The sequence below is a fragment of the Sturnira hondurensis genome, unplaced genomic scaffold (assembly GCF_014824575.4).
Source record: "Sturnira hondurensis isolate 20B ecotype Veracruz unplaced genomic scaffold, ASM1482457v3 Scaffold0002640, whole genome shotgun sequence".
Lineage (NCBI taxonomy): Eukaryota > Metazoa > Chordata > Mammalia > Chiroptera > Phyllostomidae > Sturnira > Sturnira hondurensis.
The window spans coordinates 133,173-150,586 of record NW_028075271.1 but is presented as its reverse complement, the minus strand read 5'-3'; the positions used below and the strand labels follow the sequence as shown (position 1 = coordinate 150,586).

Sequence of the window (17,414 nt, the reverse complement as noted above, 5' to 3'; positions counted from 1 at the left end):
GTGAGTGGGGCAGCTGGTGGTCCCCAGGGTCTCGAGATGGAGGACTGAGTCTTTTTTTTTTAAGATTTGTTTATTTATTTATTTATTTATCTTTAGAGGGGAAGGGAAGGAGAGAGGGAGAGAAATATCAATGTATGGTTGCCTCTGGTGTGTCCTCTGCCAGGAACTGGCCTGTAACCAGGCATGTGCCCTGACTGGGAATCGAACCGCGATTGTGTGGTTCGCAGGCCCACACTCAATCCACTGAGCTACACCAGCCAGGGGGAGGACTGAGTCTTGATTGTGGCATATGTGCCCTTGCTTGGGCCTCCGATGAGCCGTTCTCCCTGTCCCCGTCCCCCACCCATTCCTGTAGCTAACGCCAGTTTCCCTCCCCCGATGTGGCCCGACGGCCCCCCCACCCAGTGCAGTCTCCCGGCCAGGAGTGTTCTCTTTCCCTGGTGTTTTGTGGGGGCCAGCTGCCCTGGTCCCTCCTGCCTCCCGCAGGCTGGCTGGGCGGCCTCCCTCGTCTCCTCAAGTCCCTGATCTCTGCCCTCCTGGCCCTCACCTGTGGTCCTGGAGTCACTGTTCACCTGCTGGAACCCCTCCAACTGAGGTCCAGAGGCAAGGAGCACCCACGTTGTTCAGGGATCCTTTGGCACCTGACACAGAGTGCAGGCTAGAGAGGGAGGGAGGGACAGAGGGGAGGGACAGGCCTGTCGCCTGGGCGAGCAGAAGCACAGGGTCAGGGCTACAGTTGGCGGAGGAGGCCGACTGAGGCGCGTGAGGGGCTGCAGAAGTGGGAGGGGCCCGAGGTTTCCATGGGAGTCGGAGAGAGGACTGGGTGTGGGAATGGGGTCTGAGGGCCACAGAGTTCCCTGAACCTCCCCGCCGCCACCCCAAGGTCCAGCTCATCAGCAGGGGCACGTTAGTCAGGACAGGCTTCCATCACCGATCCCCAGGACAGATAGGAGGGGCCAGCCCTACCTCCTCGCCGCTTCCCACAGGAGGTGTGGCTGGGCCGCAGGTGACCGGTGGGGGTGCTGACAGGGAGGGGCTGCGGGGACCCTGGTGACTTGGCCGTATAGCTGACCACAGACTCCAGACCAGGCCCGAAGGGCGGCGGGGCCCTCCCCTACACAGCCGCCCAGGCAGCCACCACCCCAGCAGCAGCCCGTACAGGAAATGAAATGCGCTGGTGGGTCCCTCTGGCATGCGAGACCTCCCACAAGTGTGGGGCACGTGACTGCCCTCAGCACCTGTTTATGGATGAATACGTTTTTTTTTCCCTTAACAGCAAACCCATTTATGCTAAATGGGAAGCTCTGAAAGGGACAGCTTTTGCACCAAAAAATGAGAAAATAAGGCTGTGGAGAGTGGGGAGCCTGAAAGGCCAAGAGATTTGGGGGTGTTGTGTAAGCTTGGTGACAGGGAAGGGGGTGGGGACACAGTGACCAAAGGGACAGTGAAGACTGTGGCTCAGAGAGCAGGTGCCAGGTTGCCCCTGAGGTCCAGCTCTCGAGGGGACTGGACAATAATATGGTGTGGCCACCGGTTGTCATGGTGACGACGGGGCTCAGCCTGTGGGAGGGGCCTCTTTCCAGCTGTCTCTGCTGGGGCAGGAGTGTCCTCAGGTCTGGGAGTAGGGTAGAAGGAAGGAGCCCCGAGCTTGTCACAGCCCTGGGAGAGGCCTGGGCTGTGCAGCCAGGGGACTCTTGTCCCAGTCTCCCTCCCAGTCACTGTAGGTGGGAGCAAGCCATTCACCCCAAATACGGGGCAGCGGAAACCCATACTTCCCAAATCATGTGGTCTGAGGGTCGGTTTCTGGTTCAGCCCCTCTGCCCAGTCCCTTGATGGGGCAGGGACCCCCTTCAGTGACCACCCGCTTCTCCACTTTGGGAGAGTGTCCATTGCTACCTGCCGTTACCTGGGAGCAGAGACTGCACCCAGAAACAGTGGGGGCCTGGAGGGGGGTGCAGGTGCAGGAAGGGTGGACATGGCCCAGGACCAGGGATCGGGGACGTGCCTTCCTGCTCCCTGGCCACCGACGGGCTTGGGCCGATGGGGGACCGCTGGACATTTCTTTGCTAACGTCCTGTTTACTCGCATTTTTCCCCACGAAGGAGACACGATGCAGAGGGCCCTCCACAAAGCCCCCAGCAGGCCTCCCTCCTGGTCCTGGTGCCACCAAGTAACACGCTCCAGAGGCTTCACTAGGCGGGGCTGCACCGCACTGGTGCCAGCCCTAAGCCGACGGTGGTGGTGTGGCTCTGGAGGCCCGGGCGGGACCTCCGGGTAGACCAGATAGGGTAGCCCCACGACGGTCTGTCCCTGTGCCCCCGGTCCCTGTCCCCATGCCCCAGGGCGGAGGTACAGCTGGGGAGGCTCCCTCTGCTCAGCCCCGACCGTGTTGTCGGTCCATCTAATGAGTGTGCCTTCCCTGGAGCAAACTGCCAGCCGCCCCCGGAGCACTCCTCAGAGGGGGCTGCATAACCCGCTCCCAGGTCACAGGCATGGCCTAGGTTAGGTCTATTTAGAGCTGTGATAAAGCCTAATAGATCGAGGTCCTGACCCCCAACGTGATGTGTTTGGAGGCGGGGCCTTGGCGGGTGTTTCGGGTTAGGTGGGGTTAGGTGAGGCCACGCATGCACACGGAGCTCCGGGACCAGATTAGCGTCCTTATCAGAAGAGAGTCCGGCCCTGGCTGGTGTAGCTCAGTGGATTGAGCACGGGCCTTCGAACCACACGATCGAGGTTCGATTCCCAGTCAGGGCACATGCCTGGGTTGCAGGCCAGTTCCCAGCAGGGGACTCAGAAGAGGCAACCATACATTGATATTTCTCTCCCTCTCTCCTTCCCTTCCCCTCTAAAGATAAATAAATAAAATCTTAAAAAAAAAAAAGAAAGTCTGGAGAGCTCTTGCGCCCTCTGACACGAGAGACACCGGTGAGCCAGGAGGACGGCTCTCACCCTGACCTGGGACACCCAGCTCTGGCGCTGAGGGAGATAGAAGCCTGTTGGCGAAGCCTCCCTGCCCGTCGTACTTGTTACGGCCACTGGCTTCCCCACAAGTCTCCCTGGGAGCACACAGCAGGCAGGAGGTGGAGTGTGGGGAACACCCGAGTCTGCCGTGGGTCGGGTCGGGAGGGTGTCGGAGGCCAGCACAGCCTGCGCCTGCAGGTCCAGGTGGAGGGGCAGGGGGCCCTCCCAGCGAAGGCGGGAAGGCCACTGTCGCTCTCAATCTCAGAGAACACGGGACGCTTCAGAGCCTGTGGTGGGGATTAATTTTCTTCGGCTTTGGGAGGCTGTGTCGCAGCAGGTCTCTGGGACCCTCGCCTTGGCTGCCAGTGTCAGACATGGAAAACCCAGCGAGAATGTAACGTAAAAGGCTGTTGGGAAGACATGGAGCCAGTCCCCTCTCTGGTCACACACTGTTGTCACCAAACATCCCTTTTTCTTGCTTGGAAACAACAACAAACAGTGAAGAGTCCATTTCCCGAATTGAAAGTGAGCACCCGTCCAAAGGGTTTGGCCCTGGACGGACAGAGGGGCCTTTTCCTGAGACTTGTGCCTGAGTGCGGGACAGAGCCGGCTTGTCGCCGGGAGGGACGGCTCTTCCCCATGAACGAGGCCCCCGCTGCCCTCCCTGCCCCGAGTCCGGATGACCCAGGTGGATGGAAGACGTTGCCTGCACAGTGGGGGGTTCCGTCATGTTCAGTGGTCATTACTCTCGCACATGGACCACGTGTGAACGTCTTTAAAATCGTCCACTTCCTTCCTCTCACGCAGATGAATGAAATACTTAGACTGTATTTCCAGCCAGCGGGGAGATTTCAGACACAAAGCCAGAAATGTTCGCTCTGGTGCGGTGAACCTTTTTTATTGCTAACCGACTTTTCCTCAGAGTGGCATACACAGTAATTCAAAAAACTTAATACAGATACACCTTTTAAATGAAAAGAATCAAAATCGACTTTATTTTCAGAACATTGTAATGCTCGTTGGAGAACACTGGTGTCTCTCTAAGGAGGAGGAAGATGGAAATGGAGACTTTTGGCCCCAAAAGGTTGAGAATCCAGTATTTTCCAACCAAAGCTGCTGTTGGCTGTCAAGGGGGCCCCTGGGGTGGGCTGTCTGCGCACCCGGTGCTTGTGGGGGTGGCACTCCCTCCCGGCCTTGCCGATTCTGTTTCCCTTCATAGGGTGCTCTGCCCCCAGGGCTGTCTTTGGGGAGACCAGTTGGCGGGGGGGAGCCCATCCAGACCTGGCTGGTAGTAGGGGAGGGGCATTTGGTCCAGGGCTTGACTCTATTTTGTAAAAGAGTGACGTGTGGCAGGACAGCATTTTCTTCCCGTGCAGACCCCTCAAAACGAGGGGTGGCAGGAGGAGGAGATGGAAAGGGGGGACCCAGGCCTTCTTTTGGGTCATTTAGAGCTTTTGACTTTTTTAAAAAGATTTTATTTATTTATCTTTAGAAGGGAAAGGGAGGAGAGAGGGAGAGAAATAGCAATGTGTGGTTTCCTCTCGTGCATCCCCCGCTGGGAACTGGCCTGCAACCCAGGCATGTGCCCTGACTGGGAATCGAACCGAGATCCCTTAGTTCGCACACCTGCACTCAATCCACTGAGCTACACCAGCCAGGGCAGAGCATTTGACTTTTAAGAGAGAAGTTTGTTTTGGCTTTTGAAATTTTTCAGTTACAAAATCTAAGACTTATTTTTTTTGTAGTTAGCATCTGCATTTAAAGTAGAAGAGGTGCTCCCCACCCCCACCCCCGCCCCCAGAACCGGCGTGCAGAGTCAGTGCTGCTTCAGGTACAGGGTTGAGTTTTTCCGAGGCAGTTTCTTGAAGAGTCATGCAGAAGCCAGAGCTCGGCGGAAGGTTCTGTCCGCTGCCTCTGGCATATGGGGGCAGTGTTTGGGGACCCTGGCCACCCGCCCACCGGTGCAGGTGGCTCATCCGACCCCCCGCCTGCCAGCAGAGCTCTGCCCCCAGCGTTGTTCCTGCCTCTTCCTAGCGTGGCTGGCCGACTTCCCCACTCGCAGTGGCTGGGACTCTGTCTTCTCAACGATGGCAGGTGACACCCCCGTTTCCTCCAGGGAACAGGGGCTCCTGATTTAATTCCGACTTTTCCCCACTTCCGTTGTCTAGGGCCTCTCCCCCAACTCCTCCAGCTTCCCCTTGGGGTCACTTTTTCTCGTCACCAGTGTATTCCACCCTGGCCAGTACCTCTGGGATTTCTTCCACCCAGTGATGACCCCCCTCCCCCTGTTTCTCTCTGCGCAGAAAACCCAAGTCGTATTTGCTTATTGCCAGAGTCTCGTCACTCTCTTTATTTAAAACTCTCTGTGGTTCTCAGGGTCCCCACGTTCGCCGTGGAGAAGCTAGAAACGGTGGCCCCTGGGCTGCGTTTCAAAGCCACATCGGGCAATGCTGAACGGGTTCGAGGGCCCAGGCTAATGCTGGGGGGTTACCGAGATTCATGGGCTGTACCCCGCATTTCTCCTCGGCATTCCCACAGACTCCCGAAAGGTCAGAGGGCCAGCTCACTCCCTCTGCCCAGGCAGTGAAGGAGGGGCTGTGGGATCTGCCCGGGGAGGGGTCAGATGCTCCACCTGGCTTCCCTCTTAGAATCTCTGGGACCACACGACCGTTAACGTAGGTGTCCCTAATTATTGGGGAAATACGATGACACCGCATCTCCTTTCTCCTGTTGTTTTTAAGTTTTGTGATGAAACGGTGGGTCACATTCGTTAGGCAGTGAGTTTATGCCAAAACCCAGGGTTCGGCTCCTCCTGCGGGGTAGTTCACTTGCCCCTTGTACAGCCCAGCACTGAGTGCAGTTACGTCCCCGTTTTGTAGACCCGGGGCCTCGGGAGTGAACAGGTGGGTGCTCTTAGGGGTTTGTGACTGTTTTTCTTGGTGACAAACTCCTCCCGAAGAACGGAATCCTGGAGTCCATTTGGTAAAACACCCAGTGGGCGTTACCATGGCAACCACCAGCTCGGTCCCAGCCGGCCCACAGCGGTTCTGGCACCATTAGGACAAGCCCCTGCTACCTGTGTGTGTGGTCCCTCCCCACCGGGCAGCAGGGCGAGGAAGGGACCTGAGGTCTCTGTCGTCTTCTGCAGCCGGCAGGTGACAAGGAGGCCAGGGTTTCCTGTCCAGAGGACGCCCTGGAGGGACACTTTCCCGCAGGGTTTAGAGTTGGCCCTACCAGGCTGTGAGGTGACAGCCGCTTTACGTAGTGTCCCTGCCCCGTTCTGCGCCTGTCGCAGGCACCCCCGTGTCCCCTGAAGATAAAGGGAAGTGTGGGGTCCGGCACAAATGACGCCCCTTTGACTAAAAAATCTTTTATTACAAAATCATGAGCCCGTCACCCCACTCAAGCCGCCACGAGGTCCTTTAAGTGAAATGTTCACATTACAACTAGAAACCATCACACCCACATCGTGACCCCACCAACCACCCTCGGGCAGTCCTTACTTCTGCGGGACCCCCTATAATCAGGGACACACCGGAGCACACCCGTGCCTTCCCCTCCCCCTCTGCCCCCCACCTCCCACCAGGCACCGTACCTTGGCCTGGCCCTCTCCCGAGCCCGAGGCCCCCTCGCCTCTGTAACTTGTTTCCTGGGCCTGTGTGGCCCAGGCGGCTTACTTCCTCTCCCTCTGTGACTTTCTGAGTAGTCCTCTTATAATTTGACAAGGAACAGGAAGGTCACAGGGCAATGTTCGTCAAACTGAGTGTGGTACAGCCTTGTAAAGGAAAGGCGTTCTGGGTAACCCCTCTCCTTTACTTGTTATTTTTATTTAAACTTCATTTGATGCACATGGACATAAAATTAAACTGCTTTTATTTATGGCTCTGTGCAGACACAAACCAAAAAACAATTAATTAGAGGTTAACTACAGCCAGGTCTGGAAGGAGCCCCAGATGCTCTGAGGGGCCACAGCAGCCGCCCGCCAGCATTCGGAGGGGGGCTGTGCTCACTGATCTGTTTCCTTGTTGATCATGCCCCCCAGTCTGAGAAGGTGGGGCCTTGTCTGGTCCCCCCGCCTGACACCTGTACCCCTGCCTGGGGCAGAGAGCCGGCCAGGGAGAACCTGTGCAGCGGCTGTGTGTGTGTGTGGGGGGGTGTGTGTCCCGACTCCATGCTGCGAGTGAAGGAGCAGGCCTCGGGAGGAGGTCCGGCTGGCACGGCCACACCTGTGGTGGAGGGCTCCAGTTCAGAGGGGCCACAGTGGCATGTGGCCCCGGGGTCTTCTTTAACTGAAATCCGTCTCATGGGTCTTACTATGACTGCCTGTTTTTAAAATACGTTTCCTTGGGCGTGTTGGAACGCTCCAGGCCTCTTGGCAGGCAGACACTTCACCCCGGCAGGAAATCTCATCTAGACCTTGTTAGGCTCTGAGGTCAGGAAAACAGAAACCCTCCGAGGAGATGTTGCAGTTTTCTCTATTGGCTTCGGAGACGAGCAAAGAACCCCGTTCAGAGGGTACTCTGACCACACCTGAGAGACCGGGCCGGGGCTGGGTGGCAGGACGTCCCAGTAAACAGTGACGTAATGAGTGGCTAGGAGACACCCGTCCCCTGCAAGGAGTCTCCCTGTTTCCAGGCTCGGCCTGAAGTCCAGGAAAGAGCAGAGTCCCGATGCTGGGTGGGACTGCAGGTCACGGGGCCGAGCCGTTGCTAGGCCTGCCAGCGGGGCCGTGACTTGTGCCCCACACAGGTGCCACCCTGCCCCTGGCTCTGCCTCGTAAACCACACTTGGACGACCATGTAATGACCAAACTGCATTCATTCGAGGCTCCTCCCATGCCCTGGGGTTTCTACGTACTTCGGTCTGGACGTCCTTGCAGAAGGAAGGGGCGGGTGCGCCCCTCCTGAGGCAGCTCTTGGAGACCCTCGACCCCCCTTCTCGCTGTGGTCTAGCGCCTGTGCCACTGCAGCCTCGTACTCGCCCGGGGCTTTCCCCTTGGCCACGCCAGGGTGGTGCTGCACATTCCAGAGGGTTCTAGAGGGACAGGACGGAGAGGTCTCGGGGGCCTCGCTGTGGCCTCACGCTGCGCTTCTCTCTTTTCAGAGGCGTGAACATGTACGCCATGCTGACCGGGACCCTGCCTTTCACCGTGGAGCCTTTCAGCCTGAGGGCTTTGTACCAGAAGATGGTGGACAAGGAGATGAACCCCCTCCCCACGCAGGTCTCCACAGGTACCGTGCCTGCCTGCCGGGGGTCCACACTTGGGCACGGGCTGGGTTTGGCAGCGAGGGTGTGAGGACCACCCGCGGCTCGAGGTCTCTTCCTGGAATTGGAACAAGCTCGAGGGCGGCTGGGTTTCCCTTCACTGCGGAACCTCTCCCGCCGTCTCTCCTCCCTCCTCCCCTTTCCCACTGGAGTTCTGAACACACGGAGCAGAAGGATCTCACCGTCTCCGTTGCAGAAATAACAGCTTCATGGCTTTGAAACGCACCGTGTTGTAAGGTCGCCTGGGAAACGAGCGTTTGTGATCCGTGTGTGTGCGTCTTCCTCGGGTCACTGGGGAGAAGTGTTCGTTTCACTCCAGGCTGGTCTCTGATTTGTTTTGCTCTTTCAGTTTTAGAGCTCGCTCCACCAGGTGTGTCGTCGAGGGGTGGGGGTGGGGGACCTCAGGCTCAGTTGGTTCCGTTTCAGTAAATGGTTCACATTCAGATTTGGCTTCAGACCCAGGAAATTAGTGCAGCTTGTTTTCGTGTGAGGATCGCAGTTCACATTGGTTCCTGGTCCCAGTTGGTCTCGGCAGTCGTTGAACTGGCCCCTTAGACTAAACGGAGCTTCTCCGTGATAAGACAGGTGACCAAAGGAGGCAATTGGTTAATTTCAGCTAGGATATGTGGTTAAAATGTAGCATTTTTATTTTGCTACTGTTACATATGTTTCTCTTGAGTTTATAAAGCATCCCTGAAACTGACCCTGAACTTGTGTTTGCAAAGCAGAAACGAGTTCTTGTTTGAAATGACTGGATTCATCCACACTTGCACCTTTGCTAGAGAGGCCGGAAGCATGGCAGCCTGTGTACCCCTGCAGGTGGGGGGTGCGTACCCCTGCAGGTGGGGGTGCATACCCCTGCAGGTGGGGTGGCGGGTGGGCAGGGAAGGTGACTTACGGCCCTGACGTTGTCAAAGCAGCAGCCCCTGTCGGAGAGCAGGGAGGCGGAGTTGGCAAGTGTGCCGGGCGCTGAAGGGACACCGGTTGCATTTCGGGGTTGGCGCTCAGAGAGGCCGAGAGTGCCGCGGAGCCCTCCGACAGCGCCCTCCATTCTTTCCGCAGTTCTCGCTCACCCCGTTGTCCGTGAGAACGTACTGCGCGCCCCCCTCATGGTAGGAACAGGCCGGGCGCCAGGAAGCAGGAGACGAAACAGATTTGGTCTCTGCTGTGTAGAGCTTGCGAAGCGACGCACTGAGCGTGTGACGTTCGCCTGTGGACGTGTAAGCAAAGCAGATCGAGTGAGAGGACAAGGAGGAAAGGTGGCTTTTTGAAAAACGGATGAAGTTTTTGAGCACCTTTGTGTCACGGCGCAGCCGTAGGGCCTGTGCCGTTGTAAGGAGTCGCAGGGCTGCGTCTGCTTCACCGGGGTCCCTGCGTTGGCTGCATGTCAGGCGCCTGCAGTGCCGTGTGGCTCCAGGAGAGCGACAGTAACGAGACCCTTGACCTTCTCCATGTCGACACCCCCTGCCCCCACACTCGCTCAGCCTGGCCCCCATGACCTGCTCCGGTCTCTGTCGCCCTACCCTTTCATAAGGGCTGCATACAGGGCTGCTTGCTCAGCTGCATCCCGTGAGACCCCTCCCCGCGGCAGTGCGTCGGCCGTGTGTCCTGGAGTCCCTGAGCAGACTTCGGCGGTGGTGGCATCGCGGTCTGCTCAACCACGCACCCGCCAAAGGGCGTCTGGTGGCCCCCAGCGTTGGGCTCTCCTGCGCGAAGCTGCCACCAACTCCATTCCGGGTACAGGTTTCCGTGTGGACATGTTTCTGTCCTCTGTGGCACAGGCCCGAGGGGAACTGCAGGCAGGCGGTGAACCCCGCTCCGTGGCCCCACTGCTGCCTGGTCAGAGGGGCTGCGTGGCCGCCTCCCCTGGTCGTGGGCGGGTGACCCCGGTTCTGCGTCCGCAGCTCTGCCTGCACTGTGCCTTGTCGTAGCCCTTCTGACAGTGTCTAAGGATGTCTCGTGGTAAGGTCCAGTGTCCACAGATAGTCGTTCCCAGCAGCCTCTTCGTTGGGTTACATTGTCACCCACGATGTCACCGCTCAGAGTGATTCTGGTTTCTGCTTGGGGCTCTGAGCCTGTTGGTCCAGGGGACCCGTGCAAAAAGGCATCAACTGGAGGGTGTCTGCACCCCCGTGCCTGCAAAAGGAAGGCCCCGGGGAGCTGCCTCTCATCCTGCTGGTCAAGAAAGACGGCCGGGCGGTGGGTGGCAACAAGTAGCCCCTGACTCCCAGTGCGGGCGGCAGCGGGCACACATCTCTCCTCCACGCCTCACCTCTGTCGAGGGGGAGGAAGGGCCAGACTGAGGGGGCCGGAGCTCCTGACTTCCTCAGAGGCATCATCGCATGAGGAAGGACAGCCCCACTGGGTGTCTACGAGGCAGAGCGCCTGGGACGTCTGCTCAGCAGCCTTCGTGGAGGGAGGAGCCGGAGGTTCAGCCCACGGTTGTTGCAGTGGGGGGGTGGGGGGGCGGGGAGGTGGCAACACAGGGAAGTCGCTCTCGTTCCTTCAGGACAACCTGGACTCTCCCCAGGAGAGTCACCCCCGAACTCTCCCCAGACATAGCGGGCTGGGCTGTGAGTGCTTCCTGCCCAGGGGGGGTAAAATTTGGCCTGAGGAAGTGNGCAGCCTTCGTGGAGGGAGGAGCCGGAGGTTCAGCCCACGGTTGTTGCAGTGGGGGGGTGAGGGGGCGGGGAGGTGGCAACACAGGGAAGTCGCTCTCGTTCCTTCAGGACAACCTGGACTCTCCCCAGGAGAGTCACCCCCGAACTCTCCCCAGACATAGCGGGCTGGGCTGTGAGTGCTTCCCGCCCAGGGGGGTAAAATTTGGCCTGAGGAAGTGGGAGTTGCACCCCCAGCGAAGTTAGTAAAGAGTCCAAAGGAAGTTCCAGAGCAGATCCACCGGAAAGGTCCCAGCGGTGCCTGGGCTTGGGGCTCTGTGCTCGGCTCCAGGTCTCACCCCCCACCCGGGCCTCCACGGTCTCGGCTCGCCAGGCATGGCCTGCGTTGCTACGTCTGGTCTGTGTTAAGGAATCTGGGTCCCCGCCCTTTTTCAAAAACTCTTGTGGGACACGTCAATATCTCTCTCAGCTGGACTCTGCGTGCCGAGTAGCATTTGCACACGCCGAGCACTCGTGTCGCCTGGCGAGTCCACGTGCAGCCCCCAGGGCCGCTGGACAGCTGGGGCTGGGAACTGGGGTCCGAAGAAGCCAGGTACCAGCTGCCAAGGGGCTCAGGGCACCTGACCCTGCTCACAGGGCGGATGGCATTCGTTTGGGGGCTCAGCTGCCGCCCTCTGCAGCCCTTATTTCCCAGCTCTTGCCCTCTGCACCCACCCACATTGACCTCTTCTCCCTGCCACTGGCCTGGCCCCCTTCATCAGTGACACCGTCTGCTTGTACCCCCAGTGCTAGTTTCCCAGTAACCGGGAGGGGGCGGGCTACGGACCGGGCGCGTGCCGCTCACACTGTCTCGGCTCCGGCCACACCAGGGAGCGCTGCCGTCCCCAGCCTGTCCGTGAGGAAAGGCTTCTCTCTCTTTGAACCCAAACCTGCTGCCCTCCCTTCCCTCGTCCTAGGGGGTCTGAGATGCCCCACCCCCAGCCCCCACCCCAGATTTGGTGGTGTCCTCTGTTGTCCTGACATTCGGGGCGATGTGGAAGTTGGAACGTCCAAATCGCAAACAGGTCACTTTAGCACATGTCGCACAAACGTATCCTGTTTACGTGACGACTCTGTCCCTCGTTACTGTAATGATTTCACATCTGTTGATGAGTCTACTTTTTTAGGTTGAGTGGGAAGAGGTTTGACTTGAGAAGGTGTGGGGTCACGGGCCCCGAGAGTTCACCGTGCCACGTCCTGGTAAAGCCAGCTTGGTGGGAGGGGGGGAGTAGTGTATGTAGTAAGTGCATTCGGGACACCGACCCGGGACACCCGGCTGGGACGCGTGGGGACCCGTGCCCTGGCCCACGCTGCGGTGGGGTCGTGTGCACAGCACAGAACCCGATTCGCCGACACGTGTCGACTCGCTGGTGTAACCCTGTGTGTGTCGCTTTCACGCTGTCACCAAGTCCCAAAGTCTCGAGACGCGCCGTCGTAAATCAGACACTGGTTGTGTTTGAAAACGTAAGTTTGGGGCCCCCCCAGCTCCGGCCACCAAACAAACAGTTGCTGCTCCTGCCTGTGGGCACTCGTGAGTCCCAGCGTTGCGCATGCAGTTCTGGTCTCCAACTCGAGGGACAGCTCCTTTTTCCTTGCCGCAGGTCTGTGATGGCCCTTGTAGGTGTCCCCAGGCAGTTGCTCCGGATCAGGAGGGTTCGTGCTGGGAAGTCGAGGGAGTAAGGCTGCAGAGCTGGGGACGGCGTTCGTGCAGGTTGAGCCAACGCTGGTTACCGGTTTCTAGGAGGCTCCACTGTCCCACTGTCGTCACAGCTGCCTTCTCCGGGGAGGCAGTGGGGACAGAGCCCCAGGATGCACAGGACCGGCTGGCACTCAGGGGCTGCACTCCCCGTGTCCCGTGGCTCTTTCCCTGGGCTCAACGTCCAGGCATCACAGGTCCACGCTGCTGAAGCTGGCACCTCATGGGGTGTGTGCTGCACAGGAGGTGGGGACCGTGCTGAGGGAGCACCCTCTGGGGGGTCCCCACCCTCGGCCCGAATGGGAGGCCATGTGGAGGCTCAGGAGAGAGGGTGCAGCGGGGCTGCGCCCACCATGGCCCCCAGGACAGCCGAGTGTGTTTCAGTCCCTTCTGCTCCTGAGTCTCAGGGCTTTTCAGGGCCCTGACGCCAAACGGAGAGCTCCTCGCATGCGCCCCATGTCCTTTTGGGCCAATAGCGTGACGTTTTCGATGTCCACAGTGCCAGAGTCCATCTGCAGAGCCCTGTTTCAGCTACTGGGGCTCCTCGGCTGTTTGAGGAGGTGCAGAGCGCTGGGTTCTGAAAGTAGAACCAGAGCACACATCCTGTCTGTTCCCGGCTCCTCCGGTTAATCACGCCGTGCAGAGCTGCGAGTCCTTTCAGGGTGAGCGACAGGGTGTCTCCAAGGCATCAGTCAGTCAGTCCCTCAACAGCCTCCCGTCTCAGTTCACGAAGCTACATATTTCTCCTTTAAACAAGAAACGTCCCCAGCTAAGCGTCCAACGGACTCTCGCCAAGTTAGGGAGCTGAGAGAAGGGGACAGAGGTCCCAGAACGGAGGAGTTCTGTCTTCGGAGATCCGTGGGCTTTTCGGAGCACGGAGGGGCTTCCTCAGGAGACCCGGCTGTCAGACTTAGCTCCTTAGAGGAGTTGTTGTATTTTAAACTCTGGTGTGGTGCCTTTTCTGATCAGACTTGGAATACAAAGTGCACCCAGTGACTGCTGCGGCCTCAGCGGCTGCCATGGGAGCTCACCTGGAGGCGTGATCTGGCAAAGGTCGCTCTGACGTCCTGATCCATCCCTCTTTGGGTGGCTTCGTTTTTCCCCTGCACAAAATGAATTGACAGAACACACCCATCCCTCTGCAAAGTTTAAAAATGACAGCTGGGCCTTGGCTGGTGTAGCACAGTGGACTGAGTGCTGGCCTGTGAACCAAAGGGTCACCGGTTCGATTCCCAGTCTGGGCACATGCCTGGGTTGCAGGCCAGGTCCCCAGTAGGGGGTGCACAAGAGGCAACCACACATTGAAGTTTCTCTCCCTCTCTTTCTCTCTTCCCTTCTCTCTAAAAATAAAATCTTTTTAAAAATGACAGCCAAAGCCCAGGAGAAAGTGAGAGTTTTTATGACTTTTCCTAAAAGGTTCAATTATCTCAGGAAACTGAAAACAGCTTTGGAGAGAAGGGTAGAGCAATTTGGGGGCCCAGCAAAGACGGTGGTTCCCCAGGATCCGTGATGGGGTGTATTGGGAATTAATTTCATGCACGAAGCTACATAAAAAGCATTTCATATTGTGAAGGGGGAAATCCCACAGTCCCATGCTTGAGCGGGACAGGCGCCCCCATTCTGAAGCCATCCCAGCACCCCTTGCCCTCCTGAGGACATGCACATTCGCCCGCCGGACCGTTGGGGAGCCCGTGACCCTCGGGCGCCTTGGGAAGTTGTTTCCTGTGTTCAGCACTCGTGTCCTTAGTTCTGCACCTCGGAGGTGCAGACATCCCACCCAGCGATGAGCTGGCTTCCACTCCCTCGTGGCCGGGTGGGCGGTATGTGCCCTGTGAACATCCGCGCTGCAACCGGAGACCCAGGGCAGCCGATGGGAGCGTCGTGCCTGGAAGGAAGGAAGGGGCCGGCGAGATCTGGGAGCTGGTCAGCTCTTCCCTGGACCCTGGCCTTTCCCAGCATGCCCTTCGAGACAGACGACCTTCGGGGTGCTGCAAGTGGGGGCGGGAGGCCAGCACAAGAGGAGAGGCCCATTGGGCAGGCGTGGGTTTCCCATGTGGTGCTTGCCGGGCCTTTGCCCACGAACTAGGACTTCAAACTTGAGTGGCTGTTCCAGTTTGCTATACACTTGAACAAAACACCCTCCGGCGTCGCACCGGCCTGGTTGGCCCAGGTGGGCCTGGGCCGCTGCTGGCCTGTTCTGAGTCTGGGACGATGTGGGGGCCGTGGAGAAGGGACCAGAGAGGCAGCAGGACCTCCCCAGCCCGGTGGGACGGGATGTCCCCTGGCAAGGACCACCCAGAGGGTCCAGCTTCCGATGCCTTTCCCGCTGGTTCCTCCAAGTGCTCAAATCCGTTCTGTGAGATGAAGCGATCTCCCTTCACCCGCTTTCGCCCCTTCGGGCTGACGCACAGGACCTGGCTCTGAGGGCATGACCCCAGACCAGACCACAGGTTCCACTGGGAAGCGCAGGGCACCGCGCACCCTAGGCGTTCTCCTATACCAGGCGCACCTGCTGAGCAGGCGTCTTGGACTCCTCGGACCTGTGGTGCCCAGAGACCCGGGGAATGGGCCGGTGCTTGGCAGCTCAGGGCGGGGTGAGTCGCCGGCATCGTGTCTCCGAGGTGCAGTGGGTGCAGCTTATGACGTGTGTGTGGCCGATGTCTCCACAGGGGCCATCAACTTCCTGCGCTCGCTGCTGGAGCCCGACCCCGCGAAGAGGCCCAACATCCAGCAGGCTCTGGCCAACCGCTGGCTTAACGAGAACTACGTGGGCAGGGTGCCGTGCAGTGTGGCCTACCCCAACAGGTGAGTCTCCCGGGGGAGCCTCCTCGGGTCGGACGGGCCCTCAGCGAGCCCTGAACAGTCTGGGCAGGGAGCTGTGTGTGACAAGGCAAAGCTGCTCTCACCCCGAACCCACCCACGTAGCCCCGCCCCCGCCCCGTGCACCCTGCATGGTGCCTGCGGAGGGCGGATGAGCCTGAAATCCGCTCGGATGAGGGGGCCTCATCCCCCTCGTCACACCTACTACTGGGGGGCATCCTTCCCGGAGGGGCACCTCGTCTTCATACGAAGGGACCCTTTAGACCAGCTGCGCCCAAAGGGGCGTGTGTGTGTCTGAGTGTGTGAGCATGTGTGTGAATGTGTGAGTGAGTGGGAGACCCACCCAGTCCCCCTGCCAGCGTCCGTGAAATGCCTTTCTCTCCTCCAGACAACCCGCAGGCCCTGCCTCGGGGCGTCCGGGTGGGAGGGACAGACGGCAGCAAGAGCCGCTGGCTCCGGGCGGTGTCCCCCTGGGGCTCCCCGTGAAGGCTCCCGGAACAGATTCCCCAAGATTCCTGCCTCTGTACAGAGGGTACTGGGCCGGGACCCCAGCGTGGAGACACCGAGTGACATGCCGCTCCACGCCAGGGAGCTGCCCGCAGCTCTGAGACCAGCTCACAGGAGCGTTTTCCCGTCTGTTCTCCCTCCCATTTGACGTGTGGCTGTAGCCAATGCGAGCAAGGGCATGGGGGCCCGGACCGTGGTCACTGGAGAGCCAGCGTGGGGGCCGCGTGGGGCCGACACCTCTCAGGCCTGGGGCCCTCGACTCATTCTTCAGACCGGAGTGTCCTGCACATTTGAGGTCACGAGGACCGCTGGTGAACAGGGGCAGGGCGCGACAGGCCAGGGAGAAGTGTCCTCTGTGACCATGTTTTCAGGCTGCCCAGGAGGGTCTGGAAACTTCCACCAGGACTTACGGACGTCGTAGTGCTGGCTTCTCCAAATGAGAGGGGCTGGCAGGGGTCTGTCTGGGGAGGAAGGTCTAGAGCAGGAGTGTCAAACTCAGTTTCACTGGGGGCCACATCAGCCTCAAGGTCTGTTGCCTTCAAAGGGCCAAAATAAGTTTAGGACTGTGTAAATGTAACTATTCCTTCACTGTTAAGGAGCTGAAATTACATTTGGCTCTTTGAAGGCAACCTTGAGGCTGATGTGGCCCCCAGTGAAAATGAGTTTGTCACCTCTGCTCTAGAAGAACCTAAGGGGACATGAGTGGCCTTCCTGGGGACCACATCCACATTACTGGGTCAAACTTACACTCCCCATGGCAACAGATGAAGGGGGGGCTTCACCCACTTGTTACCTAGGATTCACACGAAGTCCAGGTTCCTTGGTTACCTGGGGCACCTGGGACTGGATTGCTGGTTCCCGCACTGGCTCGGCTCGGGCCAATATCTGAAACAGACCCCGGAAAGTCACCCCAGCCCAGGACAGAGAGTGAAGCTGGGCCAGGCCTGCTTGCCAGCACCCAGGGAGGCGGGGGACAACAGCACACAGGTATGCCCTGTGTCAAGCATGGGTGCCGCCGGCAGCCGGAGGTGTCACTGGGCCAGCGAGCTGGCTCGATCTGCTAACACAGCAGCTGTCGTAGGAAGCAGGCCTGTTATTAGAAAGTGCTTCCCCTCGTTGGCCAAAGGGTCACTCACCCGTGGCATCTCGTTTTGTGCTGTCCCCCACAAGTTGCAGGCAGGCTCTGGCAGATGAAAACTTAAACTCCAGCGTCCTGTGCTGGCTTTGCCAGGTTAGGGTTTTTGAACTTGGACTCGGTCGCAAGTAGGAGGCTGCGTGTGCGCTAGCCGGGCGGGCTGTAGAAACGGTCGGGTCTCATGTGTCGCAGAGACGGGGCTCCCGTGGCCTGTGGGTGGAGGCCCGCTGCCCGTCTTCCCCTAGAGGCAGCTCCATGGGCGGTGTCCCAGGGATGGAGCGGAAGCTCTGATCTTGTTGGGGAGGCACAGCTTAGTTCCTGTCTTCGTTTTACAGAGCGTTTGAGGTGGGGAGAAAGTGACAGTTGCCCTCCT

General features: G+C 59.1%; 1 protein-coding gene across 1 annotated transcript in view; it reads left to right on the top strand.

Moving 5' to 3' along the window:
- HUNK (hormonally up-regulated Neu-associated kinase) overlaps positions 1–17,414 on the top strand; it is a 71,145-nt gene that overhangs the window by 39,919 nt on the left and 13,812 nt on the right. The window contains exons 5-6 of the mRNA XM_037040552.1: positions 8,065–8,192; positions 15,249–15,384. Coding sequence (XP_036896447.1) covers positions 8,065–8,192; positions 15,249–15,384 — 264 coding nt within the window. The remainder of the gene's footprint in view (positions 1–8,064; positions 8,193–15,248; positions 15,385–17,414) is intronic.